This window comes from Carettochelys insculpta, chromosome 5, assembly GCF_033958435.1.
Source record: "Carettochelys insculpta isolate YL-2023 chromosome 5, ASM3395843v1, whole genome shotgun sequence".
NCBI classification, from domain to species: domain Eukaryota; kingdom Metazoa; phylum Chordata; order Testudines; family Carettochelyidae; genus Carettochelys; species Carettochelys insculpta.
In genome coordinates this window covers 99306190-99328198 of record NC_134141.1, presented here as the reverse complement: position 1 = coordinate 99328198, position 22009 = coordinate 99306190, and the positions used below count along the sequence as shown (strand labels likewise).

The 22009-nt window shown below is 40.3% G+C and overlaps 1 protein-coding gene across 2 annotated transcripts in view; it reads left to right on the top strand.

The window, feature by feature from the left end:
* The window catches only part of PARP8 (poly(ADP-ribose) polymerase family member 8), a 151129-nt gene that overhangs the window by 115149 nt on the left and 13971 nt on the right, over nt 1-22009 (top strand). The window contains exons 15-19 of one of the 2 annotated variants that reach the window (XM_074994295.1): nt 10773-10865; nt 15380-15505; nt 16532-16597; nt 17881-17948; nt 18330-18378. In XM_074994295.1, the coding sequence (XP_074850396.1) occupies nt 10773-10865; nt 15380-15505; nt 16532-16597; nt 17881-17948; nt 18330-18378 (402 nt within the window). The remainder of the gene's footprint in view (nt 1-10772; nt 10866-15379; nt 15506-16531; nt 16598-17880; nt 17949-18329; nt 18379-22009) is intronic. The other variant, XM_074994296.1, reaches the window with a different exon arrangement.

The following is a 22009-nucleotide window of genomic DNA, read 5'->3' as shown; positions in this document are numbered from 1 at the left end:
GCAAGGTCTGAGACTCATGGATCTCTCAGAGAGAAGTTTCTATCAGATCAGAGCAAGGCAGGATGATTCTGTAGAAGCAACTGCCTGTCTTCTGAGCTTCCCATCCTCTCCAGGTCTGCGAGATTTTCACCACGTTCAGACACAAAGACAGAGGGGGTAATTTGGTCCCAACAGTTTACAGCACGTTCATTTTGCAAACTGATAAGAGATATAATCAATTAATTGTGTTGTATTTTGGTACTGTAATAAAAACTAACAGTGTCTCTTTATTACAGTTAGAAAGTCTTGCTATTGCTTCAGACAGGGATGGGCAATAATTTTTAATGGGGTCTGTTCCAAGAATTTGGTAAGTGGCCAAGGGCTGTTCTCTTCCATGACATTCATGGAGGAGCTGCAGGGTCTGGGACTGGGTACAGAATGGAGCTCAGGATAGAATATTGGGGTGCAGAAGGAGGTGTGGGATCTATAAGAGTGTTTGGGTGAAGGATGGGGTTGTGACCTGGGGCAGGGGATTGGGCACAGGAAGGGACGAAGGGTCTGGGAGGGGGTATGGGTGCAGGAGAGCCTTCTGAACTGGAGGAGAGGTGTGAGAGGGGCTTGTGTCCTTGGCTGGGAGAGCTGGGGTTTGGTTTGTGACCTGGGCCGGGGTGCAGGGGGGAGGGGGAGGGAGATCAGGGAGGCCGGGGTAGGGGACAAGGTGTGGACTCTGGAGGAGAAGCGCTTACTTTAGGCGGCTCCCAACAAGGAGCCTAGGAGGATCCTCAGGCAGGCTCCATGCCTGCCATACTTCTGCATGCTTTGCTCAGAGTGGCCAGCTGTGGTGCCCATGTGTTCTTGGCATGCCATGTGTCCCTTGGAGGTGAGGGGACTGCAAGCAGGGTCCAGGCAGCTCCCATGAGCCACTTTCTAGCCAATGAAAGAGGTGAGACTGTGCTGAGGACATGGGAACCATGCAAAGCTCTCCCCACCAGGAGCACGCAGGATAGAGACCACATGGTTCTAGCTGCTTTGAGTGTCATGCAGCGGCTCAGAAGGTCTGCCTGAGTCTCCTTCTGGGCCACACGGCCAGATCTTCCTGCCCCGTCTTTAGAGCTAGTATTTTTATCTACTTTAATAATACAATAACTGAGCTGATATGGTATTAAAAAGAAAGTCTGATTAGGTATCCAATATATGGGCTACGTCTACACTAGCAAGCTACGTCAAAGTAGCCTATTTCGAAGTAAGGACATTGAAATAGGCTACTTTGATGTGTATCGTCCACACGTCCTCCAGGGCTGGTGCCGTGGATGTTCAACGTCAAAGTAGCAATGGGGAGCGTCGAAAGAGGCCGCCCCGGAAGGAAGTGTGGAGTGTCCACACACACAAGTGCTCCCTGTCAAAATAAGGGGCCAGCAAAACCTGCGGACGGAGTCACAGGCTGGACTAGCCCTTCTGGGGCAAGAGCAAGGCGCTCCCTTAAAGGGCTCCTCCCAGACACACTTGCCCTGCACAGCACGAGGTCCACAGAGCCAACAACCGGTTGCAGACCCTGTGCACACAGCAGGGACCCCCAGCTGCAGCAGCAGCAGCAGCCAGAAGCCCTGGGCTAAGGGCTGCTGCAGGCGGTGACCATAGAGCCCTGCAGGGGCTGGACAGAGCGTCTCTCAATCCCTCAGCTGATAGCCGCCATGAAGGACCCCGCTATTTCGATGTAGTGGGACGCAGATCATCTACACATGCCCTACTTCGACGTCGAATGTCAAAGTGGGGCGCTATTCCCATCTTCGGATGGGAATAGCGATTTCGACATCTCGCCGCCTAACGTCGATTTCAACGTTGAAATAGCGCACAGAGCATTTAGACGCGACGCATGCTATTTCGACATTGCGCCAGCTACTTTGAAGTAGCTGGCTAGTGTAGAAGCACCCATGATGATAGTTTTTTTTTTTACAAATATTTTAACATAAAGAACTGATTAGCAAAAATAGTTATTAAATTTAAGCATCTGATTAAAATATAATAAAAGATATAATGTATATAAGAAATACATACCATGCAGCTTATTCATAAGAGGTTGTAGTATGCATGTATCATAAATCACATTGTCTCTGCTTTTCATCTCTCAGTAGCCAAGGATACTGGAACAAACTAGCAGCATTTGAATAGATTGGAACAAACTAGCGGCATTTGAATAGATCTTAAAGACACATAGGACAGTTACAAAGAGCAAAAGCTTCCCAGAATGTATTCAGTAAGATGAGAAACAAAACCAGATCAATAATTTTCCTTTTGAATTGTGAAATCTCCTCTGGAGTGCCATCTTGTGTTGAAATCTGAAACTACATTCGGTTTTAAAACAGCAGAAGAATCTGCAGAAAAAAGCAGAATAGCTCTTCAAAACAAAATGTGAGATTATTGCCTTTATAAATCAACACCCTTGAACAGATGTCTCTGTTCTTAACTTTTCAGCAGCAGGATGAAAATAACCAAATGCTCTGAAATACAATACAGGTTGAACCTGTCTAACCCGGCACCTTTGGGACCTGACTGGTGCCGAACAAGGAATTTGCCGGACCACGGGAGGTCAATGTTGTCTAGCAACATTACCAACACTTCACTTGCTTACTGGACTGGGTGGCTGTAAACAAACTTTATGGGACAACTGGACACTTGCCCCATTTCTTGCCAGAGGGCCACAGGATCTTTTCACGACCATAGGTGCTCAATACCATTTTTTACCAGTTCACTGAAAAAAACCACCACCAGCCACCTACCTTGCCCATTGGGGCCTATTAGCGATGGAGTAGTCCACTACAAACTCATCAGCAAATATACCCACAACATGCTGAGCTCAGGGAGGGTAACTTCCCACCCTGGGCTATTTCCTATCCGACTCACAGTCACTGTCTTCTTTGGCAGTATCCTCCAGACAGGGGGCTTCTCCCACCATTCCTCAGTGGCTGCCCTCCATGGTTCGGTCATCTGCAGCTCTTCACAGGAGCTTCTCCAGCACTTCCTATCCCAGAAGCGGTCAGCCCTAACTGACCTGCTGTAGAGATCTTTATAGGTGGCCTGCAGTTGAAGCATGCTCAGCAGGGCTGTGGGTCTGGGAACTTCTCAGCCAGGTAACAAGAATTAACCCTTGCATACCCAGTGTGGGGTTGGTACATCCCATCACATCATAGAATATTTCTGTTGGAAGTGGAATGTCACCCAATAATTTGGAATCGAAAACTTCACACAGTTTAGCCTTTTGAGCTATCAATTACACAAGTACAACTCTGTTTATCTATATAGTTATTCAGATGCCTCCCATTTCTGTCATTTCTGAGAGCTTTGTAATTTTATGGAATCACAGGAAAAAGAAAGACTTAAGTTACTTGTCCAGGTTAACACAGGAAGCCTGTGGCAGAGCCAGAGATTAAATACATATATCCTAAGTCACAAGAACATAAGGAGTTGCCAGACCAAATCAGACTCCTTGTCCATCTAATTCAAGTTCCTCTCTTTGACAGTGGACAGTGTGACATCTTCAGAGGAAGATGTCAGAACCTTGCAGTTGTCAGCAAAGTTTGGGTCTCATCTTGATTTCCACCAGCTGGAGATTGGCTTAAACCCTGAACCATGAGGTTTAATATCCCTCCACAAAGTGTGTTACAATAAATTATAACTCTGCCATTGTCTTGCTATCCATAGAAATGTGCAGTCCTTTTCTGAATCTTGGTAATGTCTTCATTTCAGAGACTTCATGTGGCAGTGAATTACACAGTCTAATTGCACAGTGTAATTCTTTGTCTCTTCCATTTAGTTGAATGGCCCCTTGTCCTTTTGTTGTGAGATAGCGAGGACAGAAGTCATAGTGCAGCAGTGTACACACAATAAAGGTTGCTCCTTCTGCAGTTAATGAGACTAGCTCCCTTTAAACAGGATTTCTCCCCAAAGGGTTTAAGCAAGGTATTTAAATCACACTAGCCAAATACATAAAACTCACATTGGTGCACACCTCCCAACTTCCATTCACAAATACCCATCTATATATTCAGTTTTGGGTTTTGAGAGCATATCTGGGGTGCACATGGGATCAATATAGATGTCTGAAATTTTAGTCCTTAAATTACATCTTGGAGACTAGTCTGCATGGTTCTGTGGCATAAGACAGACAAAAGAAAGGCTCTGGTAGGCTCTGAATGTTTCAAGAATGGCAATATAATATTTATTTATAATATAATTGCTGTTTAGGTGGTATGAGCTCACAAACTTGGGTATTAGTAACTGTTCGTATGTTATCATCACTTGGTAATAAGGCTATGACATGACACACACACACACCAAATCAGCCATGAAATAAAAAAAGCTCAGGTGCTTGCAACAGATTCCACTAGATACAATTTCTTCACTTCTCTTCCAGCATACTGTGAGTGTTGCCACTCCATTACTACAGCATCATATCAGCACTTATCCAATGTAATCAAGGTAAAACCACAGACATTTTTTCTCCTAACAACAGCCCCATACACACTTTGTAAGAAGCTGAATACAGAAAATATATTTGAAGGTAAGATCTGTCTCCACTACCAGCTCCTTCATTAGGAGAGGTGAGAATATATTTAATGGTTTCACCTGTGCTCTTTATGACTTCTGCTGTAAGTGTTTCTTCCTTGAGTATTTATTTTTAGATCAATAGTAGTTAGACCTGCCAGTCATGCTCCAGCTTGATTAGTGTGGGGGGGTGTCCCTCAGAATACTTCAAAGGATGACACATTGCTCTTCTGAGCACAACTTCAGAAAGCTTTAGAAAATGGCAAGATACATCAGGTCAATGTGGGCTTTGAGTATTTGATTTGGGTTTTTTTGGTTGCTGTAGTTAATTTAAAGGTTGTCTGAAAATCATATTAGGCCACATGAGCCAACATATGGGACTATAGGAACCTACTTTTGTAGTTGGAAAACTTACCTGCTATTCAAGATCACCATTTAAGGCAATATCACTTGCCTTGTAGAAGGTAGAATAATTATGGAATTTCCATTCTTGTTCATAGCAGCTGTAATCCTCTCAAAAGTGCTTTTGAGTATGAATGTAGGGGATAGCTGACAATATAATTCACATAACCTAAAGGACTAAAAAATGATGCCGTTTGTGCCTTCTTTTTCTTAGGAATTGAAATCTTAGCCATTTAGCAACCAGGGATTTTCTTTGGCCTCTTCACACTAGAATAATTATCCCTCTGAATGGTCTTGATGTTCTTCATTCAGCCAGCAGTTTTGTGGCAGTTATCTAAATGGCCTTCCATTTATTTTTTGCATCCTGACTAAAAATAAAATATCTTTCAAACTTTTGATTGTTTTGTAGTAGGCTGGTTTTGCTTAGAAAGAGTGACAATAGTGTTCTTCGGGCAATGTAAAAAAAAATTGCACACATTCTCAATGGTTAATGTTAGCATATATACTCTGCAGACCACATCAGATTCCTTCCAGCTCATTTCTGGATACAGTGCAAGGTGATAGTTTGAATCTGTAAAACCTTATATGGCTTAAGCCCTTGCTGTCCAAGAGGCCACATCCCCACATCATCTTGTCTTTATCAGAGGTGCTCAAAGTAGGAGTTGCACCTTGCTTCAGTTGGAGGGTAGAATATATTCAGAGCGGAGGGATGAAAAGTTTTAGAAAAAGAAAACTTATTATGCACATTCAGAGCCAGAAGGGCAGTGCCAGAGATCAAATAAAAAAACAAAAAAGCAGTACAATAGCACTTTAAAGACTAACAAAATAATAGTGATCAAATAAGTTTGAGAGTCACTCATCTAGGAGAAAGTTGTACTGATTTAAGTAAATCAGTTTAGAAATGGATGTAAGACACAACAATATTAAGTGTTTGGAAACCAAAATAAAAGTATCCACAAAACAGGGTTTCACTGATTTAAAAATTAACTATTTATTTATATTGTGGATGAACCTAAAAACACCAGTCATGGACCAGGACTACCTTGTGCCAGGCACTTTAAAAAAAAAAAAAAAAAAGGACAGTTCCTGCCCTGATACACTTGCAATCCAAATACACGACAGAAGACAATAGGTATATACCTCAAACAGAATATGAGAGTTCAAGGAAACTGGTCAACATAAAAAGCAGCGTTTTCCATCACATTACCTGTCTTACCATTTTTGAGTTTTCATAAGTCGCTGACAATATTGCTAGATATTCTCCTGGTTTTCCCAAAAGTCTTGTGATTGTCTTAAAGCCCCAGCTCCTGGAATCAACTTACTACTAAACAATCTCATCTTTCACTTTTTCATTTTAAATATGTTTCTAGCTCAGTGTAAACTAGTGGATAGGAGTGGAAATAAATCTCAACGTTTCAGTGTTGTCAAGGCTCTTCCCTTAGGGCTTATTTGCCACCAAACACAAAACCAGAAAGCAAATCAACAGAAAAAACACTGTTCAATAATTGCCTAAAGGTGTACTTAGTTTTAGTTAGGGTATGTTTATACTTACGATGGGGTCACCACGCCACACTCAATCTTCCGGGGATCGATTTTACCATGTGTGTGAAGATACATCATAATCAATCTTTCTGGATTTATCCATCAACCCTGGTACTGCATGCTGACTCACTTAGTAAGGGACATCACTGCAAGCTTGAAGATTCCTGATCTACACCAGGGAAAAAAGTCGATCCTGATACACTGATTCTAGTTACGCAAATGTTGTGGCTAGAACTGCATATCTGGGATCGACTTTGATCCATAGTATAGACCAGGCCTCAGCCTCAAAATCCAGATTACCCTTCTTTTTATACTTGGTCCGGCGTGGTGATGTAACCAGCCCAGACTTTAATGTGGAAGGTGTTGCAGCTGTTATATTCTTCTACATATACACTGGGTTTGCAGAGGAAGACTCAGCACAGATACAGAGAACTACCTCTTAAATGGTCCATGTGAATGCCTTTTGAAAAAAAATTATAAAACCAAGTCTTTATCATTGCGTCCTTGTTTATTGGTTACTCACTGCATAACTTCATGGGAGGAAGGACTATATAGACTGGCCTATTGATGACTATCATAAAATACCATTTTTATGTAACAAGAATAAGAGAACTGATCTTAAGATAATCACTTCTCCCAAGACTATTGCACAGTTAAAATATATCTGTCAAGGATCGTAAAAATTGGACTTGTGCAGTCTTTTACTTCTTTATGATTTATAAAGAAGACTGGGCAATTTTTTGCCAGGTAGGGAGTGTTCCTGCTCATCTTTTAATTTAAGAATATCAGAAATATAAAGTCTGGTCTTATTTGATTTGTTGGAGTCTCAGAGGGAGGTATAAAACATGTTTATTGTGATCTCTTAAAACTTTATTCAGTCTGATTTAAAATTCCATCAGCTCTTAACAGCTTGTTTTTCAGTTTCTTGCTTCTCATGCTGCATTTATACAGGTCCTTTAGTCATCACAGAGTCTTAGAAAAAGAAGAAGAAATGAAGGGGCATAAACCTAATATTTTCTCCATTTGCATGTCATTTAGCTTTCGTATCAACTTATTACACCGCCAAAGATGGGAAAAGTAAATTTCCGATCGTGAATATTTTCCTTTATGGCTAGCATAGCTGAATATTGTAAGTCCCTTGCTGTGTGGTGAAACTGAATCAGAGAACAATTTTGGCTATTCATAACAGTCAAGATATGAATTCTTTAATACTTTCCCATCTAATTTGAATGTCTGAGTCACCTTTTGAAATTTGTAAGGAGAGTAGTGGCAATAATAAATGCCTATGGTCTAGTGTGCAGTGGCACAGTGAATTGGATCATGTGAGGCTTAATCTGCTACCTAATGCAATGTAATGTAGCAGACAAAATAAATCAAATATATGACATGCTATTAGACCTGCAAGATGATAGCTCTTCTACAGTAACTGCAGTGAGAATGTTTCAGTGCGGCAGATTTCAGGTGGTTATTTAAATAAAAAATCTTTGAAACCAAACCAGTGCATAATGTAAGCCCTAACATCTTTAGATTATAGGATTCACATCTTGGATATTAATAATTATCTTTCACTGATGAGCAAAAGTTTGCTAATAAACTTGGGAAATAAACTTGGAAAACCTAGAGAGATTATTCTCTTTAATTAAAACTTAATCATATTGGGATTTTGTTTCTATTCTTTTTGGTTTATGTGCATCTGCATAAAGGGTTTATTTTGTAAGATGGGGTGTAACTCTACAATGCTTTTGTCAGCTGCTCATTAAGTTTTTTTGTGGACCCTGTTTTCATGTACTAAAAAAATGTTCCATAGTGTTGTAGGAGCAGCAGTGATCTGAATCTGTAAAAAGCTTGTTACACCTCCCCCATCCTGTGTCTTTCCCTCCCACCCTCTCCTGGAATGTGTGTTGAGTTGAATGGGCTGTCTGAGCAGCTCCAGGTAGACAAAGCATCTGGGACCCTGATCACGCAGCAATCACATGCTCAAGGCATAGACACTCAGTACCTATGCAGCAGAGACCCTGATCTGGCCACAACCACATTCCCCATGCATGGACACTGCCTAAGGTGGAGTTTGACCAACCAGACAAGGCCAAGTCACCTCTAGCCACACACCAGAAGGAGTTGGTCCTTATAAGGGGAGGGAGCCAGATGCTCAGAGAGCGTGCTCACAAGACTGCGCCTCCCTGGAAGGCCCTTCGCCCAGACCACCTGGCCAGTGGTCCACCGTGTCACATTCCATCATGCCTCAGGAAGACTTATCTCTATTGCACCCTCCATTGCCGTGCTGTGGGACACTTACCTCACAGAATCCTGACGTCCCCAGTGCCTGGGAGTGTGAGTATGAATGTGCGAGTGTGAATGTGACTCCCTTTCCCCTTTTCTTGAGCTTAGTTATCAGTGTAATAAATGTGCTCCTTTCTGCCAAACTCTGGTGGGTCATTAGTCCTCCCTAAGCTTAGTAGCTAGCCCAGTTTTGGGTAACACATAGTACACTTTCACATACTGCTCTTTGAAGCAACAACTATCAAAGCACACTAGAGAACTTTATTATGTTTAGGGCCCTACCAAATTCATGGTCCATTTTGATCAGTTTCTTGGTCATAGGATTTTAAAAATTATAAATGTAATTATTTGAGCTATTTAAATCTGAAATTTCACAATTGTAAGGATCCTGAGCCAAAATAGAGTTTTGGGGGATGGGGGAAATTGCAACATTTTCCTAGTGATGGGCCTGGTCACCCTACTAGCAGCAGCTCTGCCTTCAGAGCTGAATAGCTGGACAGTAGTAACATACCATGCCACCTTAACTTCTACACTGCTGCCTGCAGAGCTGAGCCCTCAGTCAGCAGCTGCCACTCTCCAGTCACCAAATGAGGAAGCAGAGTGACCTGGCTGGGAGATGGTGGAGTGAAGCAGGCTAGGACTGGGTTACCAGGGCCATCCTGGTAATACCGCGAGTCATGTCACTTGGGAGGAGGGCTTCAGGGAAGAGGTGCATGGGGACAGGAGGGGTGCAGCAGGCGCATGAAGAGGTGGGGTAGGGTGGAGCAGGGACAAGGTTTTGGAGAAAGGGGTGGAGTGGGGTCGGAGTGGAATAAGGGTGGGAAGAGGCGGGGCCTGAAGCAGAGGTGAAGTTGTACCAGTCTCCGCACCTCCCTAGGGATGCCCCTGGTCACAGCTGCATAGTTGAGGATGAATTGAATTTTGCACTGAACACAGAGATTCAGCCTCTTCATTATACATTAAAACTGTGTCATTATCATCTTCAAAATTACAGCAATTACTGTATGAATACAGAATGTATTTTCTTAAGTTTTACAGGTAAATGTTTTAATTAGTTTAGGAATTAAAGTGGTGTATTCAAGAAAACTGTCAGACCTTTTCTTTTGTCCTAAATGGCTATGTCTACACTACAGCGATCTGTCGACGGATGTTATTGTCAGAGGATGTCTTCCAACAAAACTTCTGTCAACAAATCGCAGGCACACACAAAAGCGGATAACTCTGTTGATCTGTTCTGACAACAGACAGCGGCCAGACTGCACAGCCTCTCTCTCGACAGAACAGTCAACCGGAAGCACAGCAGACAGGGCTGCCCGGCGACCCAGAAGCCCTGTTTGTCAACAGAGGGACCCCCAGAATGTTCACATGGCTTTTTTTATTGATGGATTCTGTCAAAACAGGCATTCTGCGTCCTGGGGGAGAGGCAGAAGGTTGTTGACAAAAGTGCCACATTTTAGTGTGGACATTCCGCAGCTTTTCTCAACAAAACCCTATTTTTCTATTTTGTTGACCAAACCCTCTAGACGTAGCCTATGATATCAGTAACAGAATAATGCAGGCTGTGATGGAGAGACTTTCAATTTTGGAGAATAATTGTGAGGGATTACTATTAATCATGCAGAGAAACATTATTCAATGTAGCCTATGCAGAAGATTTCATTGAGTTTTAATTATATGGGAAGTTTGAAGTATCGGATAGAGCAGATTTAAAGTTATTCAGGTGAATTTGCATAGTATAAGATGTTTGGATATTTCTTTTAAATTTAAACAGAACTGTGAATTTCCTGGGTTTATAACACTTGATTTTAGTATAAGTATAACATCCCTGTAATGAAATTTCCTGTAAATTACTGATGTGTGCTCTCAACATTTTAATACTTTTTTTGTCCAGGAATAAGAATAATACTAAACAGGAGTTAATACACATGGATTATAATTATAATTTAGGTGGTACATAGAAAAAATTCCTACTTACAAACTGGAATAAAAACACAAGTAATGTTTTGTTGTTTTTGTTTTCTCTTTAGCCCACAGTATGTGAACGGGAGTTGTGTGTTTTTGCTTTCCAAACTCTAGGAGTAATGAATGAAGCTGCAGATGAAATTGCCACTGGGGCTCAGGTACAGCTATGATGTTCATGTGTCTTATTTTGTATAGTACATTCAGTAACTTATATTACTCCATTTTACTAGCCTTTTCATATCTCTGCACTTTGGTAACTCTTACATGCTACTTCACAATGTGCAGTGACAGTAGGGATATGATCACATACTTTACCTAAAAGGTACCTTTTGAATATCCTGCCCATAGAGTAGTCTCTAAATTCTGCTCCTGTTGAAGTCTATGGCTGTGTCTACACCAGCCCAAAGCTTTGAAATGGCCATGCGGCTCATCCAGACGGGGGTCCTTTTCGAAAGGACCCCACCAACTTCGAAATCCCCTTATTCCTATCAGCGTGGCCATTTCAAACTTTTGGCCTAGTGTAGACATAGCCCACAGGTTGTATACCTTTGATTTCAATGCCGGCAGAGTTAGGCCAATACTAAGTGTTTTTGAAAATTGCATTCTTTCTTCTGCTCAGTTGAAGTTGGTCACCTGGTAAGGTCCATAGCTCTTGAGGGAGATCATTCCTATTTTATCTTAAAGAGCAATTGCTACTCTCAGGCAAATACTAAGCCCTCTTCTTTTCATGGTGTTGGGATACAAGCCTCCATTGTACATCTGTTGTTTTGATTTTTAAATAACCATTGGGCACAGTCCTGGTCCATTATTTTCTTCACTCCATTCAGAGGAACACACCCATTAACTTATCTCTGGTTTTTAACTCTAAATTTGTAAATACTGACAAGACATTACTATTTACCCTATAATTAATTTTTTTCATAAAATTTCATTAATTTATATCTTCTAAATTGGCTTTTTATAATTCATTTAAAAATCAAGAACTTCAGTAAGCTATCAACATTAACATTAACATCATCTGGGAGCTGAGTGAAATAATAAACACTGGTTCCCATAGTCTTCCCATGATTTCAAAACCAAGTGAGTAGTGGCTTGATTTTCAAAAGTGTGAGCTAGCTTTAATTGGAGCTCAACACTTTTTAAAATTAAACTATTTCACTTTGGAGCCTAAATTTATGTACCAGGTTTTGAAATCCTTGTCCTCTTCCATATATTACTCTTCAAATTAATTCCCAAGTGTGACCTTCACTGGACTGCAGTTCCCAAAACTCCTTCAGCAGTTCCATTTCTAAAAGCAGGTACTGTGCTAGTCAGTCTACAGATACAATCACCTGATTCTCAGATGTGCCCAAGAACACACACAGCATATCTCTAGGGGGAAGAGAGGGAGCGTAATGGCAACTCCTCCTGTGCTGAGCATGCTTTGTCCCAGCCTAGTGTCCCATTTAATTCAGAGCAGATTTAAGACTGCTCTCTGTTATACAAGCTGCCATTCATCCTAGAGAGAATCAGTGGTGGTTAGTGAGTCCAAGCCATGTCTCCTTGCTCCATACCATGCCAATATTCCAGCAGCTTGACTCTGCCTCTACACAACTGAAGCTTGGGGAGATCCAGGCTTGGGTTAACAAGTCCCACTTTAGCACCAGAATCCCACAAGTATGTGTCATAACTCAGCCGCACTACACTGCACTAAAGAATTTGGGCCATTGCATTTGAAGATGTAAGGTGTGATCCTGCTCTCAGTGGGAGTTGTGCCATTGACTTAATTGCAAGCAAGATTGGGCCCAAGTCACATATCCTGAAGTAAAATAACAAATTAAGTATAGCAAAGCCTTTTTCAAGCTTTAATAGGCTTTGGATCGAAACATGTCTGCAGATTATACTTTTCCAGCTTAAACTGCATGTTACTTCATATCCTGTAAAATCCTGGCTTATGCGAAAAGTAGAGAGAAGCAGGATTTCTGTGGATTGCTGCTAGCGAGATAGATTAGAATTTCACAGAAAGTTGGGCATCTAACTCTTTGGGCATGTCTACACTTCTAGCTGGGTATGTGATTCCCAGCTTGAGGAGACATTGCACTTGCTTGTTAAAAATAGAACGTACCTGTAGCAGCATAGGCGGAGCTAGTTGCTCTGAGTTCTTGCCCATTGGAGATGCCAGTTGTATATATTTTAGATGGCTAGTTGCTCATGCTGCCAAAGGTAAACTGTGTTGTTAGTGTATTAACTCAGGGAAAGCTAGCACAAGTGTGTCTCCTCACACTGGGAATCACATTGCTCACTCAAAGTGTAGAGATACACTTAGATTCCTTTGACAATCAGTGCAGATACCTAAAAGTTCCCCATCACTCCACTCAGAGAAAATAGAGCATCTTAGTATTTAATGTAGATTTTAAACTTTTAATTAAAAACTTGGGGAAGCAAATTGCTAAAGTAGCTTTATTGTTTTACATATTATATATCTACTTATTTCAGTTGCCAGAATAGTTTTCTTTTTCATATGAAGGCTATTTGTTTACTCCACCATAGCAGAGGAGGAAAAGGGAAAACAGTGTGACTTGCTACTTCACAATTTCTTCTACCGTTCCTGGTGATTTTCATTTTAATTCTGCCTCTCTAAAGGGAACTCATTTTATTTCCCATGAGTAATGAGATCTGTTAACAGGTTGAATTATGAATCAAGATACAGTCCAACTGGATACCAGAAATCACAAGTGTCTCTTAAACAAAACTCATCTCACCCCTGAAAGAAGTAACCTGTTTTGCACTGTTTTATTCAATGCTTTGTATTGGACCATTGGATTTCTCTACTCATGGTACCGTACCACGCCTGCCAGCAAATTGCTCTTTTCCATTTTGTGATTACTTAGATCTAATTTTCTTAAATTTAGTTTCAAATATGAAATTTCTTATGCAACTTTTGTTTACAACTGTGCATATATTTCATGCATAAACACATGTGCATGCACCAATGAGGGATAAATTCCAGGAAATCAGTGCACAGCACAAATATTCCAAGCTGTGTTGTAATCTCTGCAGAGGCAAGGAAGAAGAAACCCTCAGCTTGGCCTATGAACTATTGCACTGTTACAGATCTAAAACTTAAAGACAATACTTGCCAAGGTCTCTTCTCCAGGATTGTGTCTAAACTAGAGTGATCTGTTGACAGAAGTTCCTGTTGGAAGAGATCTTCCAGCCAATCTTCTCATGACAGATCATGGCCAAACTGCCAAGTGGATGGCAAGAGCAATCCGCTCCATTGACAGAGTGGCCAAACTGCCTGACCACTCTCTCGACAGAGCAGCCAACTGGAAGTACAGCAGATGGGACTGCTCTGTGTCCAGGAAGCCCTGTCTGGCAACAGTGGGCTGTCCAGAGCATACAGACCAGCTTTCTATCAGCAGAGGTTTCTGCCTCACTGGGGAGCAGCACAACGCTGTCAACAGAAGGGCCACATTCTGTCAATTTACTGTTGGCAGAACACCTTGGGACTATAGACATTCTGTGGGTTTTGCAGATAAAATACCAGTTTTGTCAACAAAATTTTCTAATGTAAACATAGCCCAGGAGAGCAATGACCAGTGGATGTATGTATTGCCAACCATGCCTTTGTGCCCCTCCCATACCTCGCTTTTGCTTCACTGATGAGCAAGATGGTTAGATGTGCACAGATGTGCATAACATCTGCAGAGCTTTCTTCCTCACTCCTGGTTCTGCTGCATTTGGGGAACTCCACACATCTACAAGAGGAATCAGGATTTGCTTGAGCCAATGTACTCTGAATTAGAGTCTATTGAAAGACAAACTTGGTCTCATTTGGGGATTTTTTTTACAGGATTTGTACCTTAGGGACAGATCACAAGGTTATTAACGTTAATGGAAAGACTTCAGTGGGGTATGAACCCAGCCATTAATGCTTTAGTTACAGCAGTGTTTACTCTATACTTTAGTAACACCAGGTTTTGGTGAAAATGTTATTTTCTGCTTGTATAATATAAATTAACTGTACAAAACAAACAGGTATCTACCACAGACGAAATGGTTAATCAATTTTCTTTGCATACCACTTATTCCTCTATAGTACTGCAGACATTTGTCAACTAGACCTGTTTCTTCTCAAGCAAAATTGCTGCAGTATAACAATATTTGTATGATCCCAGACTTAAGTCACTTAAAAAATACCGCAGAACCACAGTTGGTGAAACTGTGCTTTATGGAAGATCCTCAAACTTAGAGTAAAATGTATTTTTGAGATAAGGAATTGCATTTGGCTGATTAAGGATGTGGTGACACAACTACAATGTAAAAGCTATTCTGTGAATAAAGCTAGTGAATCTCTGGCATTCTGTTCCTCCAAAATTTTGAAAACTGGGTTAAGTCAGATTTCAAAAGATGCAGACTGAAAATATGAAATGAAATTACTCGCAGATGGCTGTTATTACAAAAGAAATACCACTTCTATGATTTACGGTTTTCAATTAATATTCAAGCATTAGAATTCAATCCCTGAGCATCATTGCCTTAATAATTAAAGAAGCAACATTATCAAAGAAGCAGATTCTACAGTACAAGGAGACAGAAGATAATTCTGGAGAGAAAAATACATTATTAAATCTCACAATAGTTTTCTGTAAAAAAGCCATTAGTTTATGTATGATTTTTATATTTCTAGGTGGTAGATTTATTAGTATCCATGTGTCGATCAGCATTAGAATCACCCAGGAAAGTTGTCATTTTTGAGCCATATCCTTCTGTAGTTGATCCTAATGATCCTCAGGTGCTGGCCTTTAATCCAAGAGTAAGTAGTTGTCTCTTCAATGTATAATGTTTGCTTTTAGAAATGTTTTAAATTTTGAAACCAGGTCCATTTTCAGCTTCATGTGCCTTTACATTTTCGGATATCTATTTACAATACAGTACATGTACAGTACTGTAGCCATGGAGCCTATACTATATTTTAGTCAAGATAAAATTACTTTTTCAAGATGTTTAGAGGTACGCTTTCAGTCACCCTGCTTTTGGCTGCAAATTGTGCAAAATTTGTTCACCTGGGAGGCTATTCATATCAAAGCAAAGTTGGCCTTTTGGAAAATTTAACCATGTGTCTCTAAAACTGCTTATTTTACATATTTAAGGTTCCTATTGGTAAAGTGGTCATAGCCTTAAAATACTAATGCTTAAATAATGATTATACTTGAATTATGTGTAGTACTTTTCATTTTCAGAGAGTTCGTAAGGAATAACTAACAGAGTAAAGAATGTTGTCTATAGCACCGTGGCAGCCTTTTCTAGTCATTTGAATAAAATTCACTCCAAGTACTCTAAAGGCTTGCACAAGACCAATGCAATGAATACAGCATTTAAATTTCCCTTAGGCCCTGTTTTAATGCCTTATGTGGGAACTATGGACCCTCTGCATAAAGGCAAATTTCACCTTTTTTCAGCAAAGGCCAAACAATGGCACATTAGAATTTCCTGGTGTTTTTAACTGATTAATTGCTGGTCCTTTGTTGAAAAATGTGTGTGTTTTACAAAATGGATTTCTTCTTTTGCTATGGATTCTAGTGAATTTTTTTCAGAAAGGAACTGATGTGAGTTGATCTTCCAGACTTTCTCTGAGTTGTGCATGAGTCGATAAGTAGGATGGAAGAATAATATGGGATGTAGGGATTTTAGAGGGTATGGTTTGTTGGTTTTTGGTCTTAATAATTGTTTTATACCAAAAGCACATGAATTTATAGCAGTGAATGACTGTGTTTATATATTAACCCCCTCCTCCCCCAGCCCACAATTTAATGTATTTATTTATTTTGTATTACTTCAGAAGAAGAATTATGATCGAGTCATGAAAGCTTTAGATAGCATTACTTCTATAAGAGAAATGACACAAGTAAGTATCAGAGCCTTTTTGTATCTTAATAGTAATTTACTGAAGGATGTACCTGTTTTTATTTTTTCCTTTTTTATGTGGGGAGGTAGGGTAATTCCTGACATTGCACTTTTATTTATGCTCCCAAGCTGCAACAATATAAAAATATGTGTTAAAAATAACCAACCTGCAGTCTGTAGACAGTGACAAAATAAAACTGATGAAATAGAACTCTGGTTACTGAAAGCTTAAATAAGAGATAATGTCCATGTAATGGAACACTATAATAGAATAATGGCCAACTGCTGTGCCCACTACATGAATTTTGGGGCTTATCAAGTCCAAGCTTATGTCTCTCGTTTTTCAAAGTAAGGGTGACTGATTTCGTGACAGTGTACTGTGGTGATGACTTTATTTCTATTATAACTAGAACTTTGTTCATTTAAATGAAATTGGGAGGGATTAGGAGCCCAAGGGCTCCTGTGACTTAGATCATTCAGCTTCTGAATACTCACTTTAGGCCAGATTTTGATACTTTTGTACACTTCCTTTGTTGAGAAGTAGTTTATTTCACAAGTTGTCCCAGTGATGTGAACTGATCACTAGTAATGCATTTCCCGACTGTTATCACGGTGTTAAATAGATGTGACGTCACCAAGGAATGTAAAGTTCTAATAATCTAAGTGATACTTTTACATTCTAGAATTAAAAACAATATGTGTACAAAACATTATAATTTTAGTATAAAGAATTAAGCTACTACATTGCACATTGCATATTCTGGTAGCCATTTTAATACAAGGATGAAGTATAATTATTGTTGGGCTGAAGAGATTTACAGGACTACTTCATGATCCTCATAATGTCAGTTCAAGTTTTCAATGTGAAGCTTATCTGATCCAGTATGAATTTTACCTATTTAGTACCGCAAAGCATTTAAAATAGCTATGAGTGAATTACCGTAGAGTTCTGGACAGAGGCTTTCTTTTACTGACGTTCCAGTTCAGTTTCCTAATGTAGGAACCAAACATTACTAGATGTCCTCTGTTGTTCTTGCTGTGACCAACAGTGTTAGCCCTAATATGCTTGTTCTGAAGTTAAGTATGAGCGTATAAATGCTACCCAAAGAACAAGAATTGCTGTCGTAATTCTTGTTATCGTCAAGGCATTTATAACTGTTTAAGGCTAAAAGTCAATCTGTGATGATTAACCAAGTGTATTCATTTATTATAGATTAAATTATGTGTAATGTAATATATGTAAATTTTTAACCACCAGTAAAGAGCATAATTATTGTTTTCTAGGCTCCTTATTTGGAAATTAAGAAGCAGATGGATAAACAGGACCCACTTGCACATCCTCTTCTGCAGTGGTATGGAACTGATTTACATTAAGACTATTATTTCAGTATCATGTTGAATATATAATCATTTTCTTATTTTAATTTGGTGTTAGCTGGCCCTAAGGATCAATATTGTCATTTACAAGTATTGGCTCTTTTTTTTTCTGGGAACTTCAACTACCTGACCCAAAGTCCACTGAAGTCAATGGAAAGACTCCCACTGACTTTACTGGTTTTCAGTCAAGTGCATGGCCAGCACCATGCCTGTATACCACTTAAGTAGAATGCATATGATTCATAGGCCTTTGGCTAGCCTCTGTCAGTGGCCATTAATCAATACTTTCTTACAAGACAATTTTGTATTGCAGATTCTATTTGCTACATACATTTACTTATTTTTCTTTATTTCAGGGTTATTTCTAGTAATAGATCACATATTGTGAAACTACCAGTGAACAGAGTAAGTCTGGACTTATCTGCTTTGTATATTAATGTTGTGGGATTTCAGAATCAATCAGCGTTGTTTTAAGTTTGTTCCCATTTAGGTCAATGGGAGCGTTACCATTAACTTCAGTGAAAATAGATTCAGATCAATGCTGAGTACTTCTCAAAATCTCACTCGCGATATGTGTGTGCATGTGTGTGTGTGTGTGTGTGTTGTTTATTTGTGTAAAGAAACAATACAGCCTTGATAATATCCGGTTAAGTTTTTTAGTACTCATCCTGTTGTTCTTATTCAGTACTTGAATATCCCACACTAATATAGATCCTTTTGAACCCTTTTTCTCTTTAGGACATTGATTATAGATATAGGGCTATGTTAAAGACAGTTTGCACACAAGTAGGCATATTGTAAAAAGAATCAGCAACTATGGTACTTGGAAGGGATTCTTTGAATTGATTTGTTCATTCCTTAGTACAATATTGTGCCTCTGATTTTTTTATAATACACTGAATTGATCTGTGGCCTTTCAAATCAGTGTCGTAATTCAAAGACACCTCAAATGCTTTCTAGAGCATATCATGACTGTCAGTGTCTACTTCAGGGCAGACTGTCAAAAGGAAAGCAGACACCCCAAAGCTGTGCGTATATTTGGTCACTAAATTTTGCCAAGTCAGTACCAAGTATGAACTCCAGAACTACTACAACAGTCTTCTAATGGAGTTGCAGATAATCCCCTTGAATACTGCAATCTGTCTTCCCACTCAGGCAAGCTAAACTATATGATAAACAGTCACTTGCAACACAGATCCCAAAACATTCCATGTTAGACTCAGTCCAAAAACACCAGTCACTCACTCAGGTTGATTTGTACCAAAGACCTCACACTGAAGACAACACTAGTAGTCATATCTATAGTAAACAAACTACGATTTTATTAGCTAAGAAAAAAGAATGAGAATTACTGAAAGATTAAAGCAAGTAAGAATATGTGTACAGTTGAGTCACAGTTTATCATTCGAAATGGTAGCAGTGATATAATTATCTATTCTTCCCAGAATTTTTCTGGGGCTCTTTGTCTCATCATTCAGTTATTCTGCCCTGCTAGAATCCAGACAGTGCACAGATGAAGAATTTTTTCTTTGTGTCCATTTTCCTTCTCACAGAAACAAGCTGACAAAGTCACTATCCATGTAGGCTCTTTCTTTGATGGTGGGGAGAGATGAATGTACTGCAGTTATAATCCCATGGCTAGAACCTGGCTCTAGACCTTGCAAAGTGCTAGGGTCCCAGTGCATGGGCTGAAGACTGAATCTGGAAGTCTATACAGTAGTGAAATAGCACCTGAGTCAATTGCATGGGCAAAGTGCTCGGTTTTATGTGTAGTGTATCGTGACGAAAATAGAGAGGAGCATAAACTTGGGCAACTTAAGTATAAAAATATAATTATGAAAGACAAAAAAGAATTTGAAGAACGACTAATCAAAAACTCAAAAGGTAATACAGATTGTGCCTCTGAAAACTGGCGCTCTCTCGACCAGCAACATCCATTGTCAGGCGGGACCATGAATGTTCCTTGACCAGAGATCTCAGAGACTGAAGAGCAAGAAGGCCGGCCACAACAAGATGGGCAGCCCACCTGCGAGCAGTGCAGTGCAGGGTTGGGGCCAGAGCCAGAGTCTCAGGACAGCTCAGGCCCAGAACAGCAGCCCCATGGCAGAACAGGGCTGAGGCTGGGCCCTGGAGCAGCACAAGGCCAGAGCCAATCCCTACAGCACTCCTGTGGCTGTGTGGGGCTGGAGCCCCCACCCCCTACCAGCAGTGTGAGACCAGGGCTGGCGCTGAGGTAGTTCCCTGGCTTCAGAGAGCCAGAGCCCTGCAGCAGCCCTGAGACTGCAAGGCTGGAGCCTCCCAATAGTGTGAGGCCACAGCAGCTCAGTGCTGGGCCTGAGCCAGAGCCATGGCAGCCATTTGGCTGTGTGTAGAGCTGGGGCAGGAGTCCAGCAGCAGTCTGATGGCTGTGGGGCCAGGGCCAAAGCTCTGCAGCAACCCCACAGCAGCCCACCAGCCTGGGTGTGGGGCCCAAGTTGGAGACCAGATGGCATTCACCCAAGAGTTTTAAATGTGAAATTATAGAACTACTAACTGTGGTTTGTAACCTATCCTTTAAATCAGATTCTGTACCAAATGACTGGAGGATAGCTAATGTGATGCCAATTTTTAAAAAGGGTTCCAGAGGTGATCCTGGTAATTACAGGTCAGTGAGTCCATCTTCAGTACTGGGCAAATAGGTTGAAACAACAGTGAAATATGGAATAGTCAGACACACAGAGGAACATAATTTGTTGGGAAGGAGTCAACATAGATTTTGTAAAGGGAAATCATGATTCACTAATCTACGAGCATTCTCTGAGGTGATCAATAAGCAGGGGGATCCAATAGACATAGTGTAGTTAGATTTCCAGAAAGCCTTTGACAAGTTCCCACACCAAAGGCTCTTTAGTAAAGTAAGCTGTCATGAGATAAGAGGAAAAAGACCTCTCATGGACTGATAACTAGTTAAAAGATAAAAAATGAAGAGTAGGAATAAATTATCAGTTTTCAGAATGGAGAGCGGTAACTAGCGATGAACCCCATGGGTCGATACTGGGACCAGCACTATTCAAAGTATTCATAAATGATCTGGGGAAAGGGATAAACAGTGAGTTGGCGGAATTTGCAGATGATACAAAACTGTTCAAGTTAGCTAAGTCCAAAGTAGACTGTGAAGAGCTTCAGAAGGATCTCACAAAGCTAAGTGACTTGGCATCAAAATATCAGTTGAAATGCAATGTTGATAAATGCAAAGTAATGCATATTAGAAAACATAACCCCATCTATATGTATAAATTTATGGGAACTAAATTAGCTATTACTAATTTAGAGATCTAGAAAGAGAGATTTTGTAGTCATTGTGGATAGTTCTCTGAAAATAAACACTCAGGCTACATCTACACATGCCCCCTCCTTTCAGAGGGGGCATATTAATGAGGCAGTTCAGAAGATGCTAATGAGACACTGATATGAATATGCAGCACTTCATTAGCATAATGGCGGCCGCACATGATTTGAAAGTGCCTCTTTCAGAATGCACGCCTCCCGTGTAGACCCCCCTGACTTTGAGAGCCCTTCTTCCTAAAACCAGTGCAGCTACCATCAAAAAAAGAAGCAGAATCATTAAGAAAGGAATAGAGAATACGAGAGAGAATACCTTAGTGCCAGTGTATAAATCCATGCTACTCCCACATCTTGAATACTGCATGAAAATGTGGTCTCCTCATCTCAAAAATGATATCTTGGCATTGTAAAAAGTTCTGGCAGCAGAAATGATTGCAGTATGGAATGGCAGCCACCTGAGGAGAGATTATTAAAACTGGGACTTTTCAGTTTGAAAAGAGACAACTAAGGGAGGATATGATAGAAGTCTATAAAATCATGAATGTTCTTTAAAAAATAAGAAAAAGTTATTTATTTCTTCTCATAACACAAGAACTAAGGGTCACCAAATGAAATTAATAAGTAGCAAGTTTAAAACAAACAAAAGGAAGTACTGTTTTACACAATGCACAATCAACCTATAAGACTCCTTGCCAGGACATGTTGTGAAGGC